The 21,935-nt window shown below is 39.7% G+C and overlaps 1 protein-coding gene across 1 annotated transcript; it reads left to right on the top strand.

The window, feature by feature from the left end:
- Positions 1 to 12,060: 12,060 nt before the first annotated feature.
- On the top strand, positions 12,061 to 21,729 carry pbk (PDZ binding kinase). Its single transcript, XM_033647790.2, has 7 exons — positions 12,061 to 12,153; positions 12,855 to 13,022; positions 14,313 to 14,452; positions 14,968 to 15,137; positions 17,536 to 17,665; positions 19,536 to 19,724; positions 21,019 to 21,729. Exons 2-7 carry the CDS (start codon positions 12,856 to 12,858, stop codon positions 21,249 to 21,251), a joined length of 1,029 nt encoding a protein of 342 aa, XP_033503681.2. The 5' UTR covers positions 12,061 to 12,153; position 12,855; the 3' UTR covers positions 21,252 to 21,729.
- The last annotated feature ends 206 nt before the right edge of the window (positions 21,730 to 21,935 follow it).

The following is a 21,935-nucleotide window of genomic DNA, read 5'->3' as shown; positions in this document are numbered from 1 at the left end:
TCTTTCCCTAAACTTAACCAAGTATTTGCTCATTCTCTAAACCTAACTGAGTGTTTTTCTACCCGAAACCAAACCAAACTGTGACTGTTTCACAACAAAACTCCAACCAATTTATAATAGACTTTGCATTGCATTGTTGCCAGCACAACTCATTTCATACCCATCACAACAAAATCCATTGTTAAGACGTGTCCATTTCATGTATTTCTGTCTTTGTTTGACTGTTTTGGTCTAATAACACCAACACTACAGCACGTGGCTGCCCAATGTATCCGGTTATATCTTATTATGATATAAGTATCTGTGTTGAACTGTTGGTCGGACAAAACAAGAAAACAAAATATTTGTATTTTTTGGACATTTTTCACTATTTTTGCATATTTTATGGACCAAATCATTCATTTCTAAATCAAAAACACAACTGGCAGATTAACTGATAAAGAAAGAAATTAATTAGTTGCAGCCCTAAAACACACTAATATCTTATAATAGAGAGAAGGTCAGACTTTAATGTAAAAAATACATCCTCATAAATCTCACAGCAGCAGACTCATTTCTATTTGCCCAAATTCCTCTCTAATATCCAGCAGGAGGAATTATTCTCTCTGCTCAGGAAGCGATAAAAGAAATTATGATGTGAAATACAGCAGCTGACAGTGACAGAATCTCTTCTGACATTTCTTGGCTATCAACTCCTTCAAAAGTAAAAAATAAATTAAAATACCGATGACAGCTCTCACTGTAGCGTAGGGCTGCCAAAGTACAAAGTCACCTAGTGTGACACAAATCAAAGGGCCTATCAAACAATCCTACATAAAACAGTCGATATACATTTAATTTACAGTATCAGCAACCTGATATATGGTATGATTACACTTTTATGTCCAGTAGTTAATTTTTTTATGGAGTCCATGGGGTGGTTTTACTCAAAAGGATTGAATGGAATGAATTTGAAATTTACAAGGTTACAGAGTTGAATACTTTCCAGCTAATGTGTGCATGATTAAGTGCAATACTGTGGTACAATATCTGCTCTGTTTTTTCTGTGCAGCACCAAAGTGCAGCAACAGTACGACTGAGTGGCAGCCAGGTCTTTATATGCCTCGTTCTGATGACCCTCATCCATCTTGTAGAGGCGTCACATTCAGCACTTTGGCTGTGGAGGAGTTATTTCTTTAAAGCTCTGCCTTTCTGAACCAACAGCCAAAGATAACAGCCAGAGCTCCTTCTGTATATTTCCACTCACTTGCTTATTTGTCATCTTCTCTTTTAATAGCAAACAAAATATTGCTGATTAAGATGCTTGTGAAGCATTTACTCAGAAAATAGTTTGGTATGGTATTTTATTGCACAGTATTGTTACCAGAAGGCCTTTAATGCTTATTAATGTTGAACAGTAGGGCAGGAGCTAATACTGCAGACATGGCAGTGCTCCCAGCTTTTGTTTCTATGCTTGTCTGCCAATGCCAACTTTAACTTTAACTTTCATTTAAGTTGAAACAATGTTTGAGCGCTGCTTAGGTGGAGACAGATGGTATTTTGTGGTGGCGCATCATTGCATCTCGCCAGTAAAAGGGCTAAAATTAGGAGGTTCACCTTTGTGTTAACTTATCATCAATGCCAATGGACTACTGCAGAGTCATTTGACCTGGGTGTGGATGCCAGTTGTCTTCTTTCCCATTGTTAGTGGGGTTTTGTGCAGTAGGAAAGGGGCTCTAGAGGCAGAGCTGCTAAAGAAGTTGTACCTCAGTGAGCAAAGTCAAGTATTCAGAGCACAAGTTCACCAACTGGCAAACTTTATTGCCAAAATATAATTAAGAAATTTTAATGTCAGTGGCTTCTCTCATCCATGACCCTAAGATTTATGGTCTTGAATGGTCAGCTAGGCCAGTGGTTCTCAACAATTTTCATGTCAAGGACCCCCAAACTGATACACAAACATAAGGTGACCGACCCCCAATTGATAAGATTTTGCTTCAGGGACCTTCATCTGGAAAGATTTTGGTTGTGAGATGTGATTAAGACCAGAGTTCTGTGGAGGACTAAAACCTGTGATCATAATAGTCAGTCATATGACTCTTACTCAAATTGGGCTCACCTCTAAAGTTAAGTAAATAATGAAAATAAACTATTCCCCACTTTTCAAGGGACCCCCCCCCCCTTGGAACTCCCTCAAGGACCCTTGAGGGTCCCCAGGCAGGTTGAGAACAACTGAGCTAGGCTAACTACAGTAGCTTCATAAGATATTGTGGCGAGTGGACCCTAAAAGTCAGTCTTTAGTTACAGATAAATTAGGAGATTGTTGGTGGGGGATTGGTGCAGTTTCCAAAAACAAACATTGACGTTTAACCAGGAAATCAAAAGTCAACATAGTTACGTGACTTCATGAACTTTACGTAACTACACAAAGTACTTTTTAAAGGTATTTCACAGAAGAAAGCAAAGTATGTAAGTTTATGTCATTTACATCCCATGCACAGATATTTTAACCAACACCACAATCTTTTCCTAAAATTAACCAAATGTTTTTTGTTCTTCAAACAGCGTTCACTACATTAACAACATGTTTGAATCCTTGACCGTTCCTAATGGACTTTGCACTCTCAGCTGGCACCGGATGCCAATATGACGTTAGACACTGATCAGATATTTTGGTTGGAATGAAAATCGGGTTGAAGATAAAAGTCCAACAACGTTAGAATGTCACGTTGCGTGGGCGTTAATATATGACGTTCCGCAGACGCCTGGTTTTGTTCTTCATACCTTATGACGTTATGTGGTTATTCTACATTAGGATGACATTGCCATGAGAAGATGGTGAATTTTGGTTATTTAACAACACAAATTAAAACCAATAAAATATCAACATCACTATTCTACGTCAATTTGAAGTTGGCTTAAACGCTGTCCACAAAATTTTGGTAGCCCAACGTCACAACCTAAATTCAACCAAATATCAATGTCAAATGATGTCAGTGGCCAGCTGGGTTGGCATTGTTGTCATGTTGTAATTTTAGCACATTACGCGCCCACCTCTCAAAGTTCCTTCACAGAAATGTAAATAAATGGTGAATATGTATTCTGGAGACTGCAACAGGCCCCTCACATATCAAAACCTTATGGGCACAGTTCACCCAACAGAAATGCGCACTACTGGTGTCGCCTCCATTTGATCTTCTCACAGCTAAATGCATTTTGACTGAGGTTTCTGCCCTGCGAAGTTGTAGCCTATCAGATATCAGAAGGATAAAACTGCTGATGATGTTGGTGATGTGATTTCCTGATTGTTAGAGGCTCCTCTGACCTCAGTTCAATGCTTCAGCCTCATGGGGTTAAATAACTCGAATACTTTGACTTTGAAAATGTAAAGCAGCCTAATGCCATTCCTTTTGAAAGCGAGAACACGTTGCAAAGTGCACTTAAGCACTTAAATGTGTCTTTTCTCTCCACTACAGACTTTTGACTCTTTTAATGTATACGTGGTTGAACAAAGACTTTACTATGCTTCATACACATGTCTGTCTTTAGTTACATTGTGCTGGTCATAACACATATAAGGGCTGTGGAGTTAACAACACACATACAAGAATACATGTGTAGATCAAACATGATTATGTCAAGAAAATACTCGATACAGTGCTTCATGTTTACTTAAAAAAATACACTTTTTACTTTACGTTGTGTTGATTTGTACCACTAAAATGCTGTATATGCACTGCTGAAGTAATAAAACTTAGATTTGTTTAAACAGGTGAACTGTGTTATTACTGGTAACACTGAGAGTGGTGAATGGAAACAGGCTCTCTGACGTTAGAGAAGGAAGTTGACTCGTGCCGTGTGTGTGTGTGTGTGTGTGTGTGTGTGTGTGTGTGTGTGTGTGTGTACTGTATTTAAGTACATTTTCGAAGTATTTACTTGAGTATTTCCATCATGTGTAACTTTATACTTCTACTCCACTACCTCTTAAAACGGTAAATATTGAACTTGTTACTCTACTACACTACATTTGTCTGACAGCTTTAGTTACTTTTCAGATTGTATTTTTTCACCCCCTTCCTGTCCAGTGAAAACCATGTATCTCCAAATTTGGTGATTTTGAGTGTTTCTGACAAACTACAGGAAGAATTTTTTTTATTTACGCAGGGCTGGCTCTAGCATTTTTGAGCCCTTGGTTAAATCGATGTGGGGCGCCCACCCTCCCACCACCCATCATCTTGGCAGGGGTTGGGAAATAAGGTCGCTTGGCTGCCTGCAATAATCCAAGGGATGGGTCATTAGCTAGGTGCTAGCAAAGCTTAAGATAAGATAAGATAAGATAAGATAAGATAAGATAAGATAAGATAAGGCGAGGCGAGGTACGACACAACACAACATGAAACGATGTGGAACGATAAGATACATTACAATACGATGCGATACAATATCATACAATACGATGCGATATGATGATCCTTTATTCTTCCCACAGCAGGGAAATTTGACCTAATAAATCAGAATAACTTATGCACTGATTTAGAGAGGCCTCTTTGCCAGTGTAAGTATTTTTACAGTGAGGTGCGTAAATTTAATCACAGTAAGTTTACTTTTACTCTTAAGTTTACGTATAAGTAAAGGATCTGAATATTTCTTTCTCCACTGTGTGTGAGTTGCACACATGGTCACAGGCGCAGAAGTACATAGGTGCATACACCATGTATGTGCCTTGACTGACAGCTCTGAACAGTATTTACAAGTATGAATGTTTCCACATGTGAAGCGGATGTAGAGAAACGATGGGCTGAAAAATCACCTGATGTCCGACACACATGGCCAACAGTCAGAACAAAGAGCGTGAAGCAGGTTTGATTCGGGTCAACGTGGTTTCACTTATGCTCCAGGAAGGTAAGACTCTATATTACAGTAGTTTTTATTTGACACAGAAAAATTTATACTGTAGCCAAGCAAGTGGAACCAATTTCACACATCTGTAGATAGATAGAGTCACAGTGTCTAGATTTTATTTTCTATGTGATTTCTATGTCATTATCATCTTTCAAATAATCCTGATGCCATAATTAACATTTTGTTTTGGTTTTGTTGTTGTTGTTGTTGTTTGTTTGTTTTTAATAAAAACAATCATGGGGAAAATATTGTCAATGCAGTCTTGGTGTATTTTCCTGGGTCAGGTACCACATCGTCTTTTTTATTACTGCCACTGCCACTGTATGTAATGCTACACATTGTGGCTTTAAATCATGGACATATAAACTGGATACAGCATTGGAGGCGGGGCTCCATTCATTCCAATGAAAGTTGTTCAGTGGCACTTGAAGCCAAAAGAGCTTGATTTATGTGGTATGACGTTACTCTGATCTTCTGCATTGCGGGGCCCATAGAGCAGACACACTAGAGACTTGTGGCTAACTTCCAGTTTAGCCCTCCGCTAACTTATATGGGGATAAAATGATTTAATCTTGCAGCCCTTCTTGAATTCCAAAACGTTATCGGACCAAATCAATTAAATCCATATAGTGAAATGAGTCATTTCGCGGGGATTGTAATGCTCAAAATAATTTATCCACTGATTTACAGATGTCTCTTTCCCAATGTAAGTCTATGGGAGAAAGTCTTTTTGGGCACCATAGCATCACATGATGGACCCAGAAGTTGTAATTCCACATTTGGCACAAATTGACCTCAAAGCCCGTGTTCCTGGGGGCTTGCTTTAAACCTGCATTAATTGACTGGTTTTTTTCCACTTAGGGGCAGCAAAAGCTGTAAACACAACACTGATGTATTATCACCATATGCGGTTGGGGCACAAAAATCTGATCATTTATTTGGAGTCATGTATGTGTCCACCTAAATGGTGAATGGATTGCACCTGAATAGCATTTTCTAGTGTTCTGACCACTCAAGGTGCTTTTACACTACATGTCGCATTCACCCATTCACACACACATTCACACACTGGTGGCTGAGGCTACCATACATGGTGCCACCTGTGACTCAGTAACCATTCACGCACGCTCACACATCGATGGAGCAGCCATCAGGAGCAATTTGGGGTTCAGTATCTTGCCTAAGGATACTTCAACATGTGGACTGGATGAGCCGGGGATTGAATCCGCTGATCTTCTGATTGGTGGACGATCCGCTCTACCTTCTGATGAATGTTAATCATTATACTTGAGTCCGAATGCTAAATGCTTCATGTATGTAGTCCTCTCCCTCATCTGTGCTGAAAATTCACTGTACGTCAAAATAAAGCGTGTTTTTACAAACTTGATGAGTTGGAGAGTCACTTAAACGAATACTCCGACGTTTTGAGAGTTATGCCCTTTCTCTATCATTTCCATATTGAGACAACATGATCGATATCTTTTTTGTGTCTGTACGTCCAGTGGCTGGGTCTCAGCGGTTAGCATTGTGGCTTAGCTTAGTGAATACAATTGAAGTCTATAGGGGGTCAGTAGCCTACTCGGTAAAAGTTAACAAATAAACGTTACAGAAACCCTGAAGCTGGCATTTCTGCACGTGCATTTAAAATAAACATGTTTAAGCATTAATTCGAAAAACGAGAGTCCTTTTTAGTCGTTTTAGAAGAAGTTTATACACAGAACTATCCTGCGCGGAGGGATACACCGGTGAGCAACAGCTGCAGCTGGCTCTGGGACAGGTACACTAGGTCACTCGGTAAAAGCAAACAAAGAGAAGACACAGACGATATTACTCACTCGACTGAAAGCTGCCCATCAGCTCCTGCAGGCCTGGGGCATTTTTTCCAGTTCATCTTAGGATCATGAAAAAATGTTTCAATCACACTAGGATTAGTGATTGCTGCAAAGTTTTCACTCCTTGTGATGCACTCTCTGCGGCGGTTTTCCTCCTGATGATATATCTCCCCAACGATGGTAGCACTGAATCCCATTCTGTGCAGCAAAATGATTCCACCTCCGTAGGCATAGGTTGGCAAGCCCCGCAGCTACACCACTAATCCTCCCCTGATCTCCGTCTCCCCTTGGCCCCTTGCTGTTTCGCTGCCTCGGAGGATTCAGCCTCTCTTCTCACCCGCTCAGCATCCAACACCTAGAGTTTCTCATCTGTATGCTCCGGCTCAAACAGGTATGGCTCTGGATCTGTGTCCGCTACAAGAAACTCTTCAAAATTGCGTTCAAAGTCATCCATTGCAACTACTATAGTCCGGAGATATCGTTAGGCTAAACAAACAACTGAGTTTTGTTTACAGGCTACGTCTGTGCCTGTGCTTGCTCACCGGTGTATCCCACCGCGGGTCACAGCGCAGGGCATGAACACACTATAGTTCCGTGCATCAAACTTCTTCTAAAACGACTAAAAAGGACTCTCATTTTTTCGAATTAATATTTAAACATGTTTATTTTAAATGCACGTGTAGAAATGCCAGCTTCAGGGTTTCTGTAACGTTTATTTGTTCACTTTTACCGAGTAGGCTACTGACCCCCTATAGACTTCAATTGTATTCGCTAAGCTAAGCCGCAATGCTAACCGCTGAGACCCAGCCACTGGACGTACAGACACAAAAAAGATATTGATCATGTTGTCTCACTATGAAAATGATAGAGAAAGGGCATAACTCCCAAATCGTCGGAGTATTCCTTTAAGGTCCATTCTGAATGGACCATGACCCACCAGTTGGGAACCACTGCCCTAAACCCAGCTTGACAACCACTATATTTAAATAGACCTACAGCAGCATCTGTATCTTCACACGCTCTGATTCTACACTCATGGTCACAATCAAACATTTTGTCCCCGGAGTCCACGTCAAGAGATCAGAGGCATGAAATTAGCCAAAACAATGTTCCGATTTTTGCACTGACCACGACAAAGGAAGAAGAGGAAGACAACAGATGCTATAAATTATCCTCAGTATCAGCTCCATATGAATGCGTGTTTTTGGAGTGTCAGGACAGATGCTGCATGTTTGCATGACAGCTAAGTGTTTTCATGAGCTGGAGTTTTGTGTGATTCCAGATGTAAAGTAAGCTGTTTTCTCACTAGTAGAAGCCGCAACCAGAGAAAGAAATGTTAATTTATCTGTGAATGTTGACACATGAGTGCTGGGTGGTTCTGTTGTATCCAAGACATTAAACGTTTGAAAAAATACATAATAAACTAAATTTGGATGTTTAAAGTATTTTAGGTCTATTTTTCCACTCTGGTAATTATTGAATTATTCAGTTAAAAAATAAAGAGTTTGAATTAAGTCTTCCCAGAAAATTGGAGGCAGTGACAGCAGAATATTAATGTCCATGACTTGCAAATGAAAGTGACAACAGGTGCAATGGAGAGGCAAGAGCAACACAACCTCCAAAAAGAGAATGGTTTTACATGTGGTGGTCACAGACAGTTGCTCTCTCCTTATCCTTCCTGACTGATTCTTCTCTAGTTGTGTGTTCTGCTAGTGTCCTTGTCACTACTGGTAGCATGAGGCGGTACCTGCAGCCCAATCGGGGTGCACAGGTAGTCCAGCTCCTCCAGGATGGCTCATCCATACATTTAGTCGCAAGATTGTTGTGTCTCCCAGCAGAAGTCTCAAGAGCATGGAGGAGACACCAGGAGACAGGCTGTTACATGAGGAGAACTGGACAGGGCTGTACAAGGGCATCAACCCAGCAGCAGGACCAGTATCTGCTCCTTTGTGTGAGGAGGAACAGGAGGAGCACTGCCAGAGCCCTACAAAATGACCTCCAGCAGGCTACTGGTGTGCATGTTTCTGACCACACTGTCAGAAACAGACTCCATAAGGGCCCGACGTCCTCTAGTAGGACCTGTGTTCACAGCCCAGCACCATGCAGCTTGAGTGGCATCCACCAGAGAACAGCAGGTCTGCCATTGGCGCCAGGTGTGAACAAGTCTGGCGATGCTATGGTGAACATTATGCTGCCTGTAACATACTCCAGCATGACCGGTTTAGCGATGGGTCATTGATGGTCTGGGGGGGGAGGCATATCCTTGGAGGGTTGCACAGACCTCCATTTCATACCCAACAGTACCCTGACTGCTGTTAGGTACCGGGATGAAATCCTCAGTCTGATTGTCAGACCTTACACTGGTGCAGAGGGCCCTGGGTTCCTCTTGGTGCAGGACAATGCCCAGCCTCATGTGGCCTGAGTATGTAGGCAGTTCCTGGATGCTGAAGGCATTGATGCCATTGACTGGTGCTCTTGTTCCCCTGACCTAAATCCAATTGAGCAGCTATGGGACGTTATGTATTTGTGCATTCAACGCCGCCAAGTACCGCCACAGACTGTCCAGGAGCTCACTGATGCCCTGATCCAGGTCTGGGAGGAGATCCCCCAGGAAGCAATTCGTCACTGCTGAGTCACATTTGAGTTGATGTGATCAAATTCACACAAGTTGGATCAGCCTGTGATTTCAGTTTTTTACTTTGATTTTCGGTGAGATTTTGAATCCAGCCCTTAATGAGTTGATGATTTTGGTTTCTACTGACCATTGTTAGGTCATTTAGTTCTCAACAAATTATACAATGCACATCAGTAAAGATTTTCAACTTGAATATTTTGTTCATCAGGATCTGATGTGTAAATTCACTGTTCCCTTTTTCTTTAAACTATGAGTTCTGTTATTCATGAATGTGACTCTAAACAATTTGGAAATTGTAATTGTGTTGTGCTTTTTGTTGTCTACATGGTCATTATACAAAAGAACAACATGTAGTATCTTCAAAGTACATTTTAGGTGTAATATTCCAAACAAGTACATTTCTACAAACCACAGATTTGTTGCATTTGTTCGTTGTTATGTCAGATAGTGGTTAACGGATGGTTAGGTTAGGTCACAAAAACCACTTGGTTATAGTGAGGATAAGATCATGTTTTGGCTTAAAATGCCCAGTTCTGGGGGCAGAGTTACCGCAAGTAATGGAGCAATGTCACTTTAAATTAACAATTGTTTTTTGTGGCACTATTCACAGGGCAAAAACAACAACAGGGTGCTTAAAAACAACCATGTTATGAGGCTAGAAAGCCGCTGGCAACATGACACGCTAAAACACAAACGGTTTTGTTGTTGGTCTCAACAGAGGTCTGTAGTTTGATTGAAACCACTTTTTAAAATTTAATTTTTATGTGTTTTATTGTTGTTTACATTGTCAGTATAAATACATATTATGTGCCATGTGTGAGCTAAACATCTGGCTGCATGTTATGATGATTTTTTTGAGTATGAATCCTCTGCAAGCTGCATGAATGATCCATGTAATGACATAACAGAGAGGAGATGACTTACACAACATGCTCTTGTTTTTGTGTTTGAATCATTATGTTAAATTATGCATTTGTTCCTCACTTGATCCGGACATTAAGCATCCTCCTCTCTTTGACTCTGGCTGTTTCTCTCTGGTCTGACCAGAGAGTAACCCATCCTTATTCTATAAAACGCACCACAACATGTGCCGGCATGAGCCCACAAACATGAGCTCATTTCCCTTCAGGGGAACAACGGATTGGGAGAAAGAGGGAGAAAGCAATAGTCCCAGTCTTCCCATCCATGTCCAGTTATCATCGGACCACATTCCTGCTCCTCTTTCTCATAATGAAACGGTTATCCCTTCACACAATGAGAGGACCGGGCTGGAGACATCTGCAGTATGTGGAGGAGATTTAACAAAAATGGGATCATGAGAGCTGAGGTCAAGGTCAACGTCATCGTCTGAATGAGTGAAATTCTTTTGGATGAGCCCCAAACATTAAGAGAGAACAGACACACGATGAAGCACTCTATCATATACATTCTCCAAAGCCAAGAAATCCCTGAAACACTGAATTCCTACCTGGCACAAGCATAACAATCATCAAGAGTATTGGCATACTCTAAGAATTACAGCAGGTCAGATTTAGTGGGAAATCTGAAACACAACAGGAAGATTTTTTTGTCATCAGTGAAGACAGGAAACAATGCTGATTATTGGAAATGTGGCCTTCAGTCACTTAATTGCTGGCAGTATCATTGGTGTATATCTTTGGAGATAGTATACGGTTCCTATTTCCCCTGAAAGATTGTAGTTTGTTATTGTTTGTTTGTTATTTTATCGTGTGGCACCACACTGGGTGCCACTCCTGTCAGCAAAGAACAGGAATATTAAAAACGTTGCCTGGTCTGATGAGTCTGGATTTCTGCTGCAACATTCAGATGGTAGGGTCAGAATTTGGTGTAAACAACATGAAAGCATGGATCCATCCTGCCTTGTATCAACGGTTCAGGCTGATGGTGGTGGTGTAATGGTGTGGGGGATATTTTCTTGGCACACTTTGGGCCCCTTAGTACCAACTGAGCATGGTTTAAACACCACAGCCTGCCTGAGTATTGTTGCTGACTGTGTCCACTTTATGACTACAGTGTACCCATCTTCTGATGGCTACTTCCAGCAGGATAACGCACCATGTCACAAAGCTCAAATCATCTCAAACTGGTTTCTTGAACATGACAATGAGTTCACTGTACTCCAATGGCCTCCAATGGCCTCCACAGTCACCAGATCTCAATCCTATAGAGCACCTTTGGGATGTGGTGGAACGGGAGATTCACATCATGGATGTGCAGCCGACAAATCTGCAGCAACTGTGTGATGCTATCATGTCAATATGGACCAAAATCTCTGAGGAATGTTTCCAGCACCTTGTTGAATCTATGACACCAAGAATTAAGGCAGTCCTGAAGACAAAAGGGGGTCCAACCTGGTACTAGCAAGGTGAACCTAATAAAGTGGCTGGTGAGTGTATAATCATGGATGAGAATGAAACAAACTTGCAACTCCCTACCATAATAATTTTATGACGTGACTGACCTCAGCTGGTGAAAAGCTGTATTACAACTGTAACTATTTAAAAATCCCGTTGATGTCTTTGTGGGATAAAGCTGTGCCCTCGTTATAATCACAGTGTAACATTTATACAACATAAAGTATTTTGAAACAAATAAAACTAGCGTGTGATTTGCCACAGTGCCGTTTAGCTAAAACTGTTCTATTTCCAACCGCAAACGGCATGCGTTCAGTTTGTCCTTCTGCGGGACCCGTACAGCCTGGAGCGATGGAAGCAGCCGTTTGAATGTTCGGCGCGTTTTAACTGTAGCGGTTGTGTTAACTTGTGACAGAGAAAGAAAGCGCAGGTAACAAAACATTTATTAGCTAAATTATTATGTTTTCTGCCTCAAAACACAATTTACTGTCGCCATGTTTGTATAAGTAACTTGTCGAATGATATAGTGTCGTCGTTAACTTTGCAGTTGACGCTAACGTTACTTTTAGCTTTATTTATGTTAGGTTTGGTCGCTAATATGTCTCCGTCATGGGTTAGTTGTTCACTAAATTGTGTGATAGTGTTGAAAAACAAGTAACTTCCAAGTCAGTGTCGTTCTGTTTTTACGTTTACAGCTGCCAAGCACCGATACAAATCTCCATTTACAACGCCATTAGTGACGTGCTAATGTCAGCCTCCATTCAAAATTTGGCCTTTATTGTCGTGTTATGTCGTCGTAGACAAAGACAGCTGTATACATAGTAAACGAATCAGATATTTCATAATATATTTCGGTGCAAGTTTGTATCATGTAGTGTTACATCAAATAATTTTTACTTACGTTCCCTGTTGCATTTTCCTTGGTCAGCTACTGCATTAACAAACACACTAAAGGAAATACACTTGGACCCATTTAAAACGTTTGTAGTGTCGAGTTAGAGGAGGTCCCATAATGTAGTTTACCTGTATCCTCTAATGTTGCTCAGCATAATGTCATGCCTTTGATTCATTTGCTGTATCCAAATATGCTTTCTCTTGTTAATCATTTTATTGTTTGTTTTCCTTGGACAGGATGGCCTCCCTTGCCACACTCAGCGATGAGGGCTCATTCAAGACCCCTAAAAATGTCAGAGTGAAGAGCTTTGTAAGCAACGGAGGGACCCCAATCACCATCCCAGCCTCACCTTTCATGAAGAAGTTGGGCTGTGGGACTGGAGTCAATGTTTACCTTATGAACAGGTATGTGATGTTGTCTGATTTAAAGGTACAATGTGTAGGGTTTAAGGGGATATACTGGCAGAAATGGAATATAACATGTGTATATTTTCTGTGGTGTATAGTTACCTGAAAATAAGAATCGTACTTTCGTTACCTAAAAAGGGACATTTATATCTACATAGGGAGTGGGTCCTTGTCTGCAGAGATTACCATGTTGCACCGCCACGACAAACCAAACACTAGCTCTAGATAGGGCCTCTTGCGTTTTTGTGTCGGCCACCTTAGTTAGCAGCTTCTCCTCGATGAGAGCATTGGAGAAACCCACTGAGAAACGTCTCTATCCAGTGTTTTTACTGGGTTAAAACACCAGGTCTGTTTGATTTTGGAGAGGAAGAGACCTCTGCAAATAATTCAGCTCATGGTAAAAAACCTCCTGAACGTCTGGAACTTAAGCTGTCAGAGAAAAAGGGTGAGCTTGCATTAGCAGTGCTGGGCTAGTGGCCCATCTCCAACATGTGTCAGAGACACATTGATTTGTAACATGAAACTGTTATTCGGTGTTTTTACTAGTTTTAGTCATCAGGTCCGTTTGTTTTGAGGAGGAGGACATCTCTGTGGATAATTTAGCTCCTGGCAAAAAAAAAACAACTGAGCAATGAACACTGAAGGAATTCTGACTAGGAGTTCATATTTGGCACACAGAAGTTTCAGCTGGTTGCAGTCTGTAGTCCTCACTGCTAGATGCCACTTAATCACCACAAATCTTAGACACTGTTCATTTTAAAATATAAATGATTAAATACTTGGTTCACCTACCATCTGTCTCCTCCTTTTTCCTCTTTCCTCTCCCTCTACACTTGTTTCAACACTTCTGTGCCGTATTCATGCCAGTTAAAATGATATAAAAGCATAAGTTAAATTTCTGAAAGGGTCTGTTTCCGTTCAACATTTTACCAAAAGGCCCTTCATTTAAAAAACATTTTGACCTTCATCTCTCTTGTGTATTTCATTGAAAGAATAAGCAGACAGCTTCTGAAAGAAGAGACGCTAATCATTTATTTTTTAATCATTTTGTCATGATGGATGGTGTTTGTGCTTTTAATTAGCAAGGCCACATTAAATTGCCAAATGTGTGCATGGAATTTCATGCATTAGAATACAAATTATTTGAGTTGAAATAGCTTCACCATGACCTTTCATATCCATCTTCAGTATAAATTGTTAAACAGTGATGTTTTCCAGGCTTCCGTCATGTGAATGTTTTCATGTCTGTGTATAAATATTATGTTTTGCTGATTAAATTAATCCTAGACAGGGGAAGTTGAATGCATCCCCCTGGGCTGTCAAGAAGATCAACAGCAAGTGTGCAGCCAAACAGGTGGCGGTTTACCAGAAGCGCCTGAACGAGGAGGCAAAGGTCCTGAAGGGAATCAATCACCCAAACATTGTTGGTAAGACATGACAGCACTCTCACAGCACATTCACGCTGATGTAGTACTTTTACAGTGGCGAGTATAACAGACCCAGTGTTATGTTCTTCAGAAGAGCAGTCCCTCTTTGTGTCTCTAGAATCAATGTGAACCACAGGAACACTTTTGATACTTTTACACTTCACATACAAACTGCAGAGTCACAGCTGATGATTATGTTGATAAATGCCTTGCAATATTACCCCAAGGGAACAGCAACAAAACTCAGTTACATAATTCACCATCACTTTCTTTTACATCTGTTTTCTAAATTTTGAAACCTTCAGAAAATAATAACCCAAACAATTATTGTCTTGCTGGTCACTTGCTTAAGATTCAGTTTGAGTTGAGTTCATTTTCAGTGTTGACTGACACGACAAGAATGGAATAAATTACTCATTTACACTGACTTTATTTTGTGCTGTCGTAATCAACATAATTGTAATATTGTGTTACATTCTGGTTTGTTAATTCTGTATCCTTATCCCACCATCAAGGGTTTCGTGCGTTCACCACGGCCAAAGATGGATCAAAGTGTCTGGCGATGGAGTACGGAGGAGAGCAGTCCCTCAATGACCTGATAGAGAAGAGGAGAGAGGACGGCCTGAAAGCTTTCCCTGCTGCCAACATAGAGAAAGTGGCTCTGCATGTTGCTCGTGGCCTTCAGGTAACTCACAGACTCTTTTCTACCTGGTGTAATATAGCTGGATCAGTTACAGCTGGATTAACTTCACGCTTGTGTCTCTGTATATCCATGAAATTTGATCTCCCATGACACACTGTACACATCAGTCACTCTTTCAAAGTTATGTCTTGTCTTTTGAAATGTGTAGTTGACACCTCTGTCTGCTCGTCAGTCATCCAGTATCCTGACATTCATTTTATGACCAAAGTGTTGCTATCTAACCTGCCTGCAGTGGTTGAAGATTTACTCAGATCCTTTACTTAAAGGGATAGTAAAGATTTTTGAAGTGGGATTGTTACCCATGGTCAGTGTATTACAAACAATTGAGGATGGTCAGCACGCCCCTAGTTTGGAGAAGCAGGCGGGAGTACCAAAACAGAAGCTAAGCAATGTTTTGCTGTGGATGGGGGTTAGTAACAAAATGTCATTACACTACCTAGAAAAAGTCCAACCCAAGAAAATCAGTTTAAGGCCATGTCCACACGGAGACGAGATTAGGTGTATCCGCAATGGGTTTTTTTTTAACGTATAGACCTTTTGTAAACACGGAACCAGCGTTTTAGGAGCCCAAATACACCAACTTTTGAAACCGGGTCCCAGAATGAAAAAATCTGAAGATGCCACCTTCGCGTTTCCATATTTACAACACAGTACGCCTCTTTCCTGAAACGATGACGCCATAACCCCACTTCTCCCTTAACTCGCATGTGCTAGTCAACATTCCCCTGCAGTTTTGTAATCAAGTGTGACCCTAAGTAACAGCTCTACCTCGTCATCAGTCCATACAAAGTGGACTGCTCTGGCATTTGTATTTTCCGCCATTTTCTTCTTTGTGTTCGTTTATTGTTTTATGCGCATGCTCCATTTCTTATTCTCTGTTTTTGGTGTACTTTGTGGCAGCGTTGCAGTGCCACTTACAGGCCTTGCATATATACTACAGCGTTTTCAGTGGCTTCATGTTTACGTACACATATCTTGAGACGATTCCGTGTTTATGGAAAACTTTGAAAAAACGAAATTGGTTCCGTCTTCGTGTGGATATAATATAAGTGTATGCTATTTTACTTTGTTGTCAGACAGCCCAGAACTGAAGATGTTATATCGCTCTCTTCAGAGCCACCAGACTCCATTGGCAAAAACAGTCATTTTACCTTGCTGAACACAGGAGCTGCTGGTCTACTGCTGCATCTATCTGTAATTTGTTTATGTTACTGTGTGACTATGATGAATCCAAACTAACTCTTTAAAACATCAAAGTCACAAGATCACACAAACAAACAGCAGACTGAGGCAGTGGTAGACCAACAGCTTCCATGTTCAGCACGGTAAAATTACTGGTGGCCTTGAAGAGAGCACAGATAACTTTCACTTCAGTTCCCAGTCAGAAAGAGCTATCTGGCAGCAAGGTAAAGAAGTGAAAATATTCCAAATATATCATATACTTAGTGACACTGTTTTTATTTTAGGTGGCTAAAATACATTTTTTTGTTGACCCTGTCAACAACATGGACCGTTGACCTTGTCAACAACAGTATATTGCTTAGCTTCCATGTCAGACTCCTGCCCGCTTCTCCAAACTGAGGGGGCTCTGACCATTAATTACTATAGGCAATACACTGACAATAGATAAGTACTTCATACGACCCCACTTCAAAAAATACAAACTAGTAAAGTAAAAGAAGAAGAAGTACCACACTGAAAAAAAATACTGTTATAAGTAAAAGTCCTTTATTCAAACAGTATTAGCATCAAAATATACTTAAAGTAAAAAAGTAAAACTACTCATTATGCATAATAGCAAATTTCAGAAAAATCTACATATATATTAATGAAATATAATTACTGATACTCTAGTGCGTACATCACTTTAAAGTTGCAGCTGGTGAAAGTAGTGGAGCTTGTTTTTTACTTCACACTGCCCGGTAGCTTGTGAGTTTCATAGTAATACTTCATACTTCCATAGTAATATAATAATATGAGTCCATGTGTGAATATGTATTTGTGTGTAGTTAGGGGTTACCTGAAGGGTGTGGACCTAACAATTAAAAGAAAAAACAAGTTACAGCTCTGACTTTGAGCTTATATTTAAATGAAACACACAAAAAGCACATTTTATTTTATTTTCTGACCTCTATTTATGCTTTGGCATTAATTGGTTGAGTCACATGTCAAGAAAAAGAATATGATTTTAATAAAATATCCATGGGAAACCATAGTCAAAACCCACTCACAGCGCCAGTGGTTCATTCTTTCCCAAATCATATTTGTCTCCTCTCAACATCAGCCATCTTTTAATTTAATTTCAGAAATGAGGATTGTTTAACAAAGCAAAATAAACACAGAAGGACGTTGTTAAGCCTTTGTTTGTTTCTCCCTACAGTATCTCCACAATGAGAAGAAGCTGCTGCACGGCGACATGAAGTCATGTAATGTTGTCATCAAAGGAGACTTTGAGACCGTCAAGATCTGCGATGTCGGTGTGTCTCTGCAGCTGGACGAGAACATGAGAGGTAACGACTGTCTTCATGTCATTTATGATAAAAATCAGCCAAGAAGCCTTGATGAGAAAATGCAGCATTGTACTCTGTGTGATGGGTGGGGGCAGGGATGGTTGGAGCACAGAAAGCCTCCCACAGTGCTCAGTTTATACACAACAGCTTATTAACAATAAACTGTGGCTCGTACTGTAGGTCCTCGAAAGAGTTTCAGTTGCAGACATACATCGGTGAACAGGAGTAATATGGCTCTTGATTTTGTTCCTGTGTCTACATTTTCAGGTCACACAGTCTTATTTTTAAAACACTATCAGTTAACTGGTAATATCTTGAGCAGTAGAAAAATTATTAGTCAGTTTTGAGCCTTTAATAGTAGATTTAAAGCCTTTTTTTTCCAACAGTATGATGCAAAAATGTGGAAATACAGAAAATCTGCATGCAAATTTTTTCACATGACAACTACACACACCAGGTCCAGTGTGAATTATCCACATCGCTGTGTTCCATTTTTGTTAAGAAAAAGAAAAAAGTTTCCTCCTAAATCGTGCTGCCACACAACAGCAACCTATAATTCCAGACAGAGAATGTTATCTTGAAAACAAATGTCCATTGCTCTGAAATCCCATCTCTGCAAAAAATACACTCTCCCAGCAGGTACAAAGATTCATGGCCTGCAGATACTCCACTCACTAACTTACCAAATACACCACTCAGCTGCTCCAACCATCAAACCTCCGATCTGACAAACAGTCACCTGTCCTGTTCTGCATGAAACACTAAATTATGCCAACCATGGCAGAAGGATTGTCTGATTGGCAACCTGTGAAATGGCTTTTAGAGTAGGGATGCACAATATTGGATTTTTTTTTGCTGATATCTGATATGCCGATATGTAACAAATTATTTGGGGATAACAATATTGATATATCCACTTTTTTCCCCGCCTAATTGTAGTGATCATCAAGTCTCTTCTGTAGTGGAATTAACATCTTATTTTGCGTGCATACTCTTATCATGATGGCCCACCAGCAGCTGGAGACTGAGACTGGAGAATTGAGTGCTTTTTGTGTGTAACATTAATTCATTGTGCAAAATAAGAAAAAGCAAGTTAATTTCAAAGCCAGTATTGGCCAATACCGATGATGTACTGAAATTATCGTGCATCCCTATTTTTGAGACATCAGCCATCTTAAACAGCAGCATCTTGAAGATAAAGGTTAAAAAATGGTTCAGTGGTTTTCTGAAACAGCAGTGCATTTGTATAAGTGCCGTGTGAATGTTTTCAGCCATGTATTAATAATAATAATTTACACAGTAGGAAGTCTCAAAATAAACTAACCCAACATGTCACCCAGTGTGATGTTATTACTGGATCATTAATGTGTTTTTAATAGTTATTGGGAAACAATTGTGGTCGATGAAACAGAGAAGAAGTTGTTACTGATTATCAGGCTTTGGATACACAAACAATACTAGTTAAATTCAGTTCAGTTCAGTTCAGTATGTGTGCGTGTTTGTGTACAAGTGGGATTAATCATGGATTAAAGCACAGAATTGGCAGAAAACATTTGGGTGGAAACGACTGTTTACAGCAGCTGATTAACTTTGTTCCTGTGCCCATACAGAAACATTAAGTCGTCAGTCTCTCATGCTTTAACTCTTCTCATACATACATGTCATTAGCCAGTGGAGGTGTCTTCTATTTTGAGTTTAACTTAAACTAATTGCAAACCTCTGGATCTTGCTTCGTTGATGTGATTGTAAAATGGCCCAGAAAAACATGAGCTTCTTGTTTTAACAGACAAATTGAATGTTTTGCTTTGTAATTAAATTGTCATCTAGTCCGATTAGGCTTTAATTAATGTTTTTTCATCTGTGTGCTCAGTGTCAGACCCAAAGGCAGAGTACATCGGTACAGAGCCGTGGAAACCCAAGGAAGCTCTGGACGAGGGCGGAGAGATCACCGACAAGGCCGACATCTTCGCCTACGGTCTGACTCTGTGGGAGATGATGACGCTTGCCATGCCTCATCTGGAGATGCTGGAGGATGAGGACGAGGAAGAGGAGGATGAAGGTGAGCCACTCACAGACCTCAGGAAGCCCTGAATTTTGCACTTGTCCACATCAGTCAGCTGAAATGTGTTCTTATTCTACAGATCAGTTACAGTTTTGTCACAGTTTCAATGTAATTTTCAGTTTCTTCAGGAGCCATGTTCCTACTGCAGTTCAGTGTAACAAATGCTTTAAAGCTGTACTTGCATGTGGTGTTTTTATGGCATACTAAACTGTGACATTTTAATGACTTTTTATGACATATTCAACAATCACATTTTTGGATTTTATTTCATGACTTCTCTTTTTAATGACAATAGATATATATATATGATATATATGATGACATTTGTGGCTTGTTTTTATTTTTGTTTTTTGGCATACTAAACAATGAGTTTTTTTATGACACATGAGAGTATTACTTTTTTGTCATTTTATATGACATAATGACCTTTATAAAATCCTGTCCTATGACTTTTTGTGGCATACTATACTATGACTTTTTTTGTTTATGACCAATGATTTTTTTCATGACATACTAGTTTTCCATCATTTACATACTATATTATGGCACTTTTTCTGCCATGCTATGACTTTTTTATGACATACTGTACTATGACTTTTTTTGGCATACTATAGTATGACTTTTTTATGACATACTATTCTATGACTTTTTATGACATACTATAGTATGACATCGTATAGTATGTCATAAAAAAGTCATAGTATAGTATGTCAAAAGACATCATAGCACAGTATGTCACACAATTCATAGTATAGTATGTCAAAAAGTCATAGCACAGTATGTTATAAAGTCATAGTATAGTATGCCAAAAGAAATCATAGTATAGTTTGTCAAAAAAGTCCTCTCATAGTATGTCAAAAAAGTCATAGTAGTGTCATAAAGTCATAGTATGTCAAAAAGTCATAGTATGTCAAAAAGTCATACTATAGTATGTCCAAAAAGTCCTCTTATAGTATGTCATGAAAAAGGCATAGTATAGTGAAAAAAAAGTCAAAGTACTGCAGTCATTAAAAAAAAGTCATACCATTTGTTGTAAAAAAGTCACAGTATGTCCTATACTAAATACGTACCATACCATCACTTTTGACACTCTTTGTCGCATGCCATAAAAAAAGGCCATGAAATAGTTTGTCATAAACAATGCCATAAAAAGTCTTAATATATTGTGTTATAGATGTGACATTATGTCATAAACTAGGGAAAAATAATCATAGCATGCCATGAAATGTCATCCAAAAAAAAAAAAGACCAGTATAACAGTGTGTGTTAAAATTTTGCAATTGTATTACAGAGGACTCAATGGAGGTGAGCTTTGATGAGGACGCCTACTACGAGAGGTTGGGCACGAGGCCAGCGCTGGATGTCGATGCACTGGGCAGCTCATACCAGAGGATGGTGGAGCTTTTCTGTCTCTGTACAGAGGAACACCCAAGGAAGAGACCCTCAGCTGCCCAGATCGTCCAAGCTTTAGAGAGCAACGCCCCACTGGATAAAATGCCCAGTGAGGTGATTGTTATTGATTGATTTACACAGATTATTTAGCTTTTTGTGGTCAGGGATTTGTATCAGAGATTGCAGACTAGGATAAAACGACAGAGGATTCAGGGCTATTTTTTGTTTTAGTAATTTAGAAGCTCCAGGAAGAGTTAACGTGGAGACCAATCTAGCCTCAGCGTAAAAACATGTCAGTCACTGGTTAAAGTATCAGCTAACTGACATGAATGACTTACAAAAACTCTTGTTGTCTCTGTACTATTCATGTTCATCTGTTGACCCTTTAAATAGCACATTAGTCTGTCGTTTGTTTGTCTCATCTTTGCTCCATGTACGTCAACTTTTACTGTAAATGTTTTTACTTTCTGTACCTCTCAATTCTTGACAGTTTCATGTGTTTCAGCACTTCTGTAAACTTATTTTTCTTGAGCTGTCCTGGGTTTTTGTTTTCTGTTCATTATTGTACTGCAGCTCTAGTTGGTTTTAAAAATAAAAAACATGCATACCAGTTGCTTTTAAATCTGAAATTTAAGTTTTTTAAATTATTATTGTATTAAAAGCTTTAAAGCAAATTAGTTCATGCATTGCTGAGGCCTGTGATGATCAAGTCATGTTAGGTTTTATTGTTTGACCTTTACCATTTGACTGAAAGCTATCTTTCTAATAACATGTTTGCAACTACAGTGTATTGTACAGTTACACCACTGACAGTCC

This window comes from Epinephelus lanceolatus, chromosome 13, assembly GCF_041903045.1.
Source record: "Epinephelus lanceolatus isolate andai-2023 chromosome 13, ASM4190304v1, whole genome shotgun sequence".
Taxonomy (NCBI): Eukaryota; Metazoa; Chordata; class Actinopteri; order Perciformes; family Serranidae; genus Epinephelus; species Epinephelus lanceolatus.
This window is presented reverse-complemented; position numbering and strand designations above follow the sequence as displayed.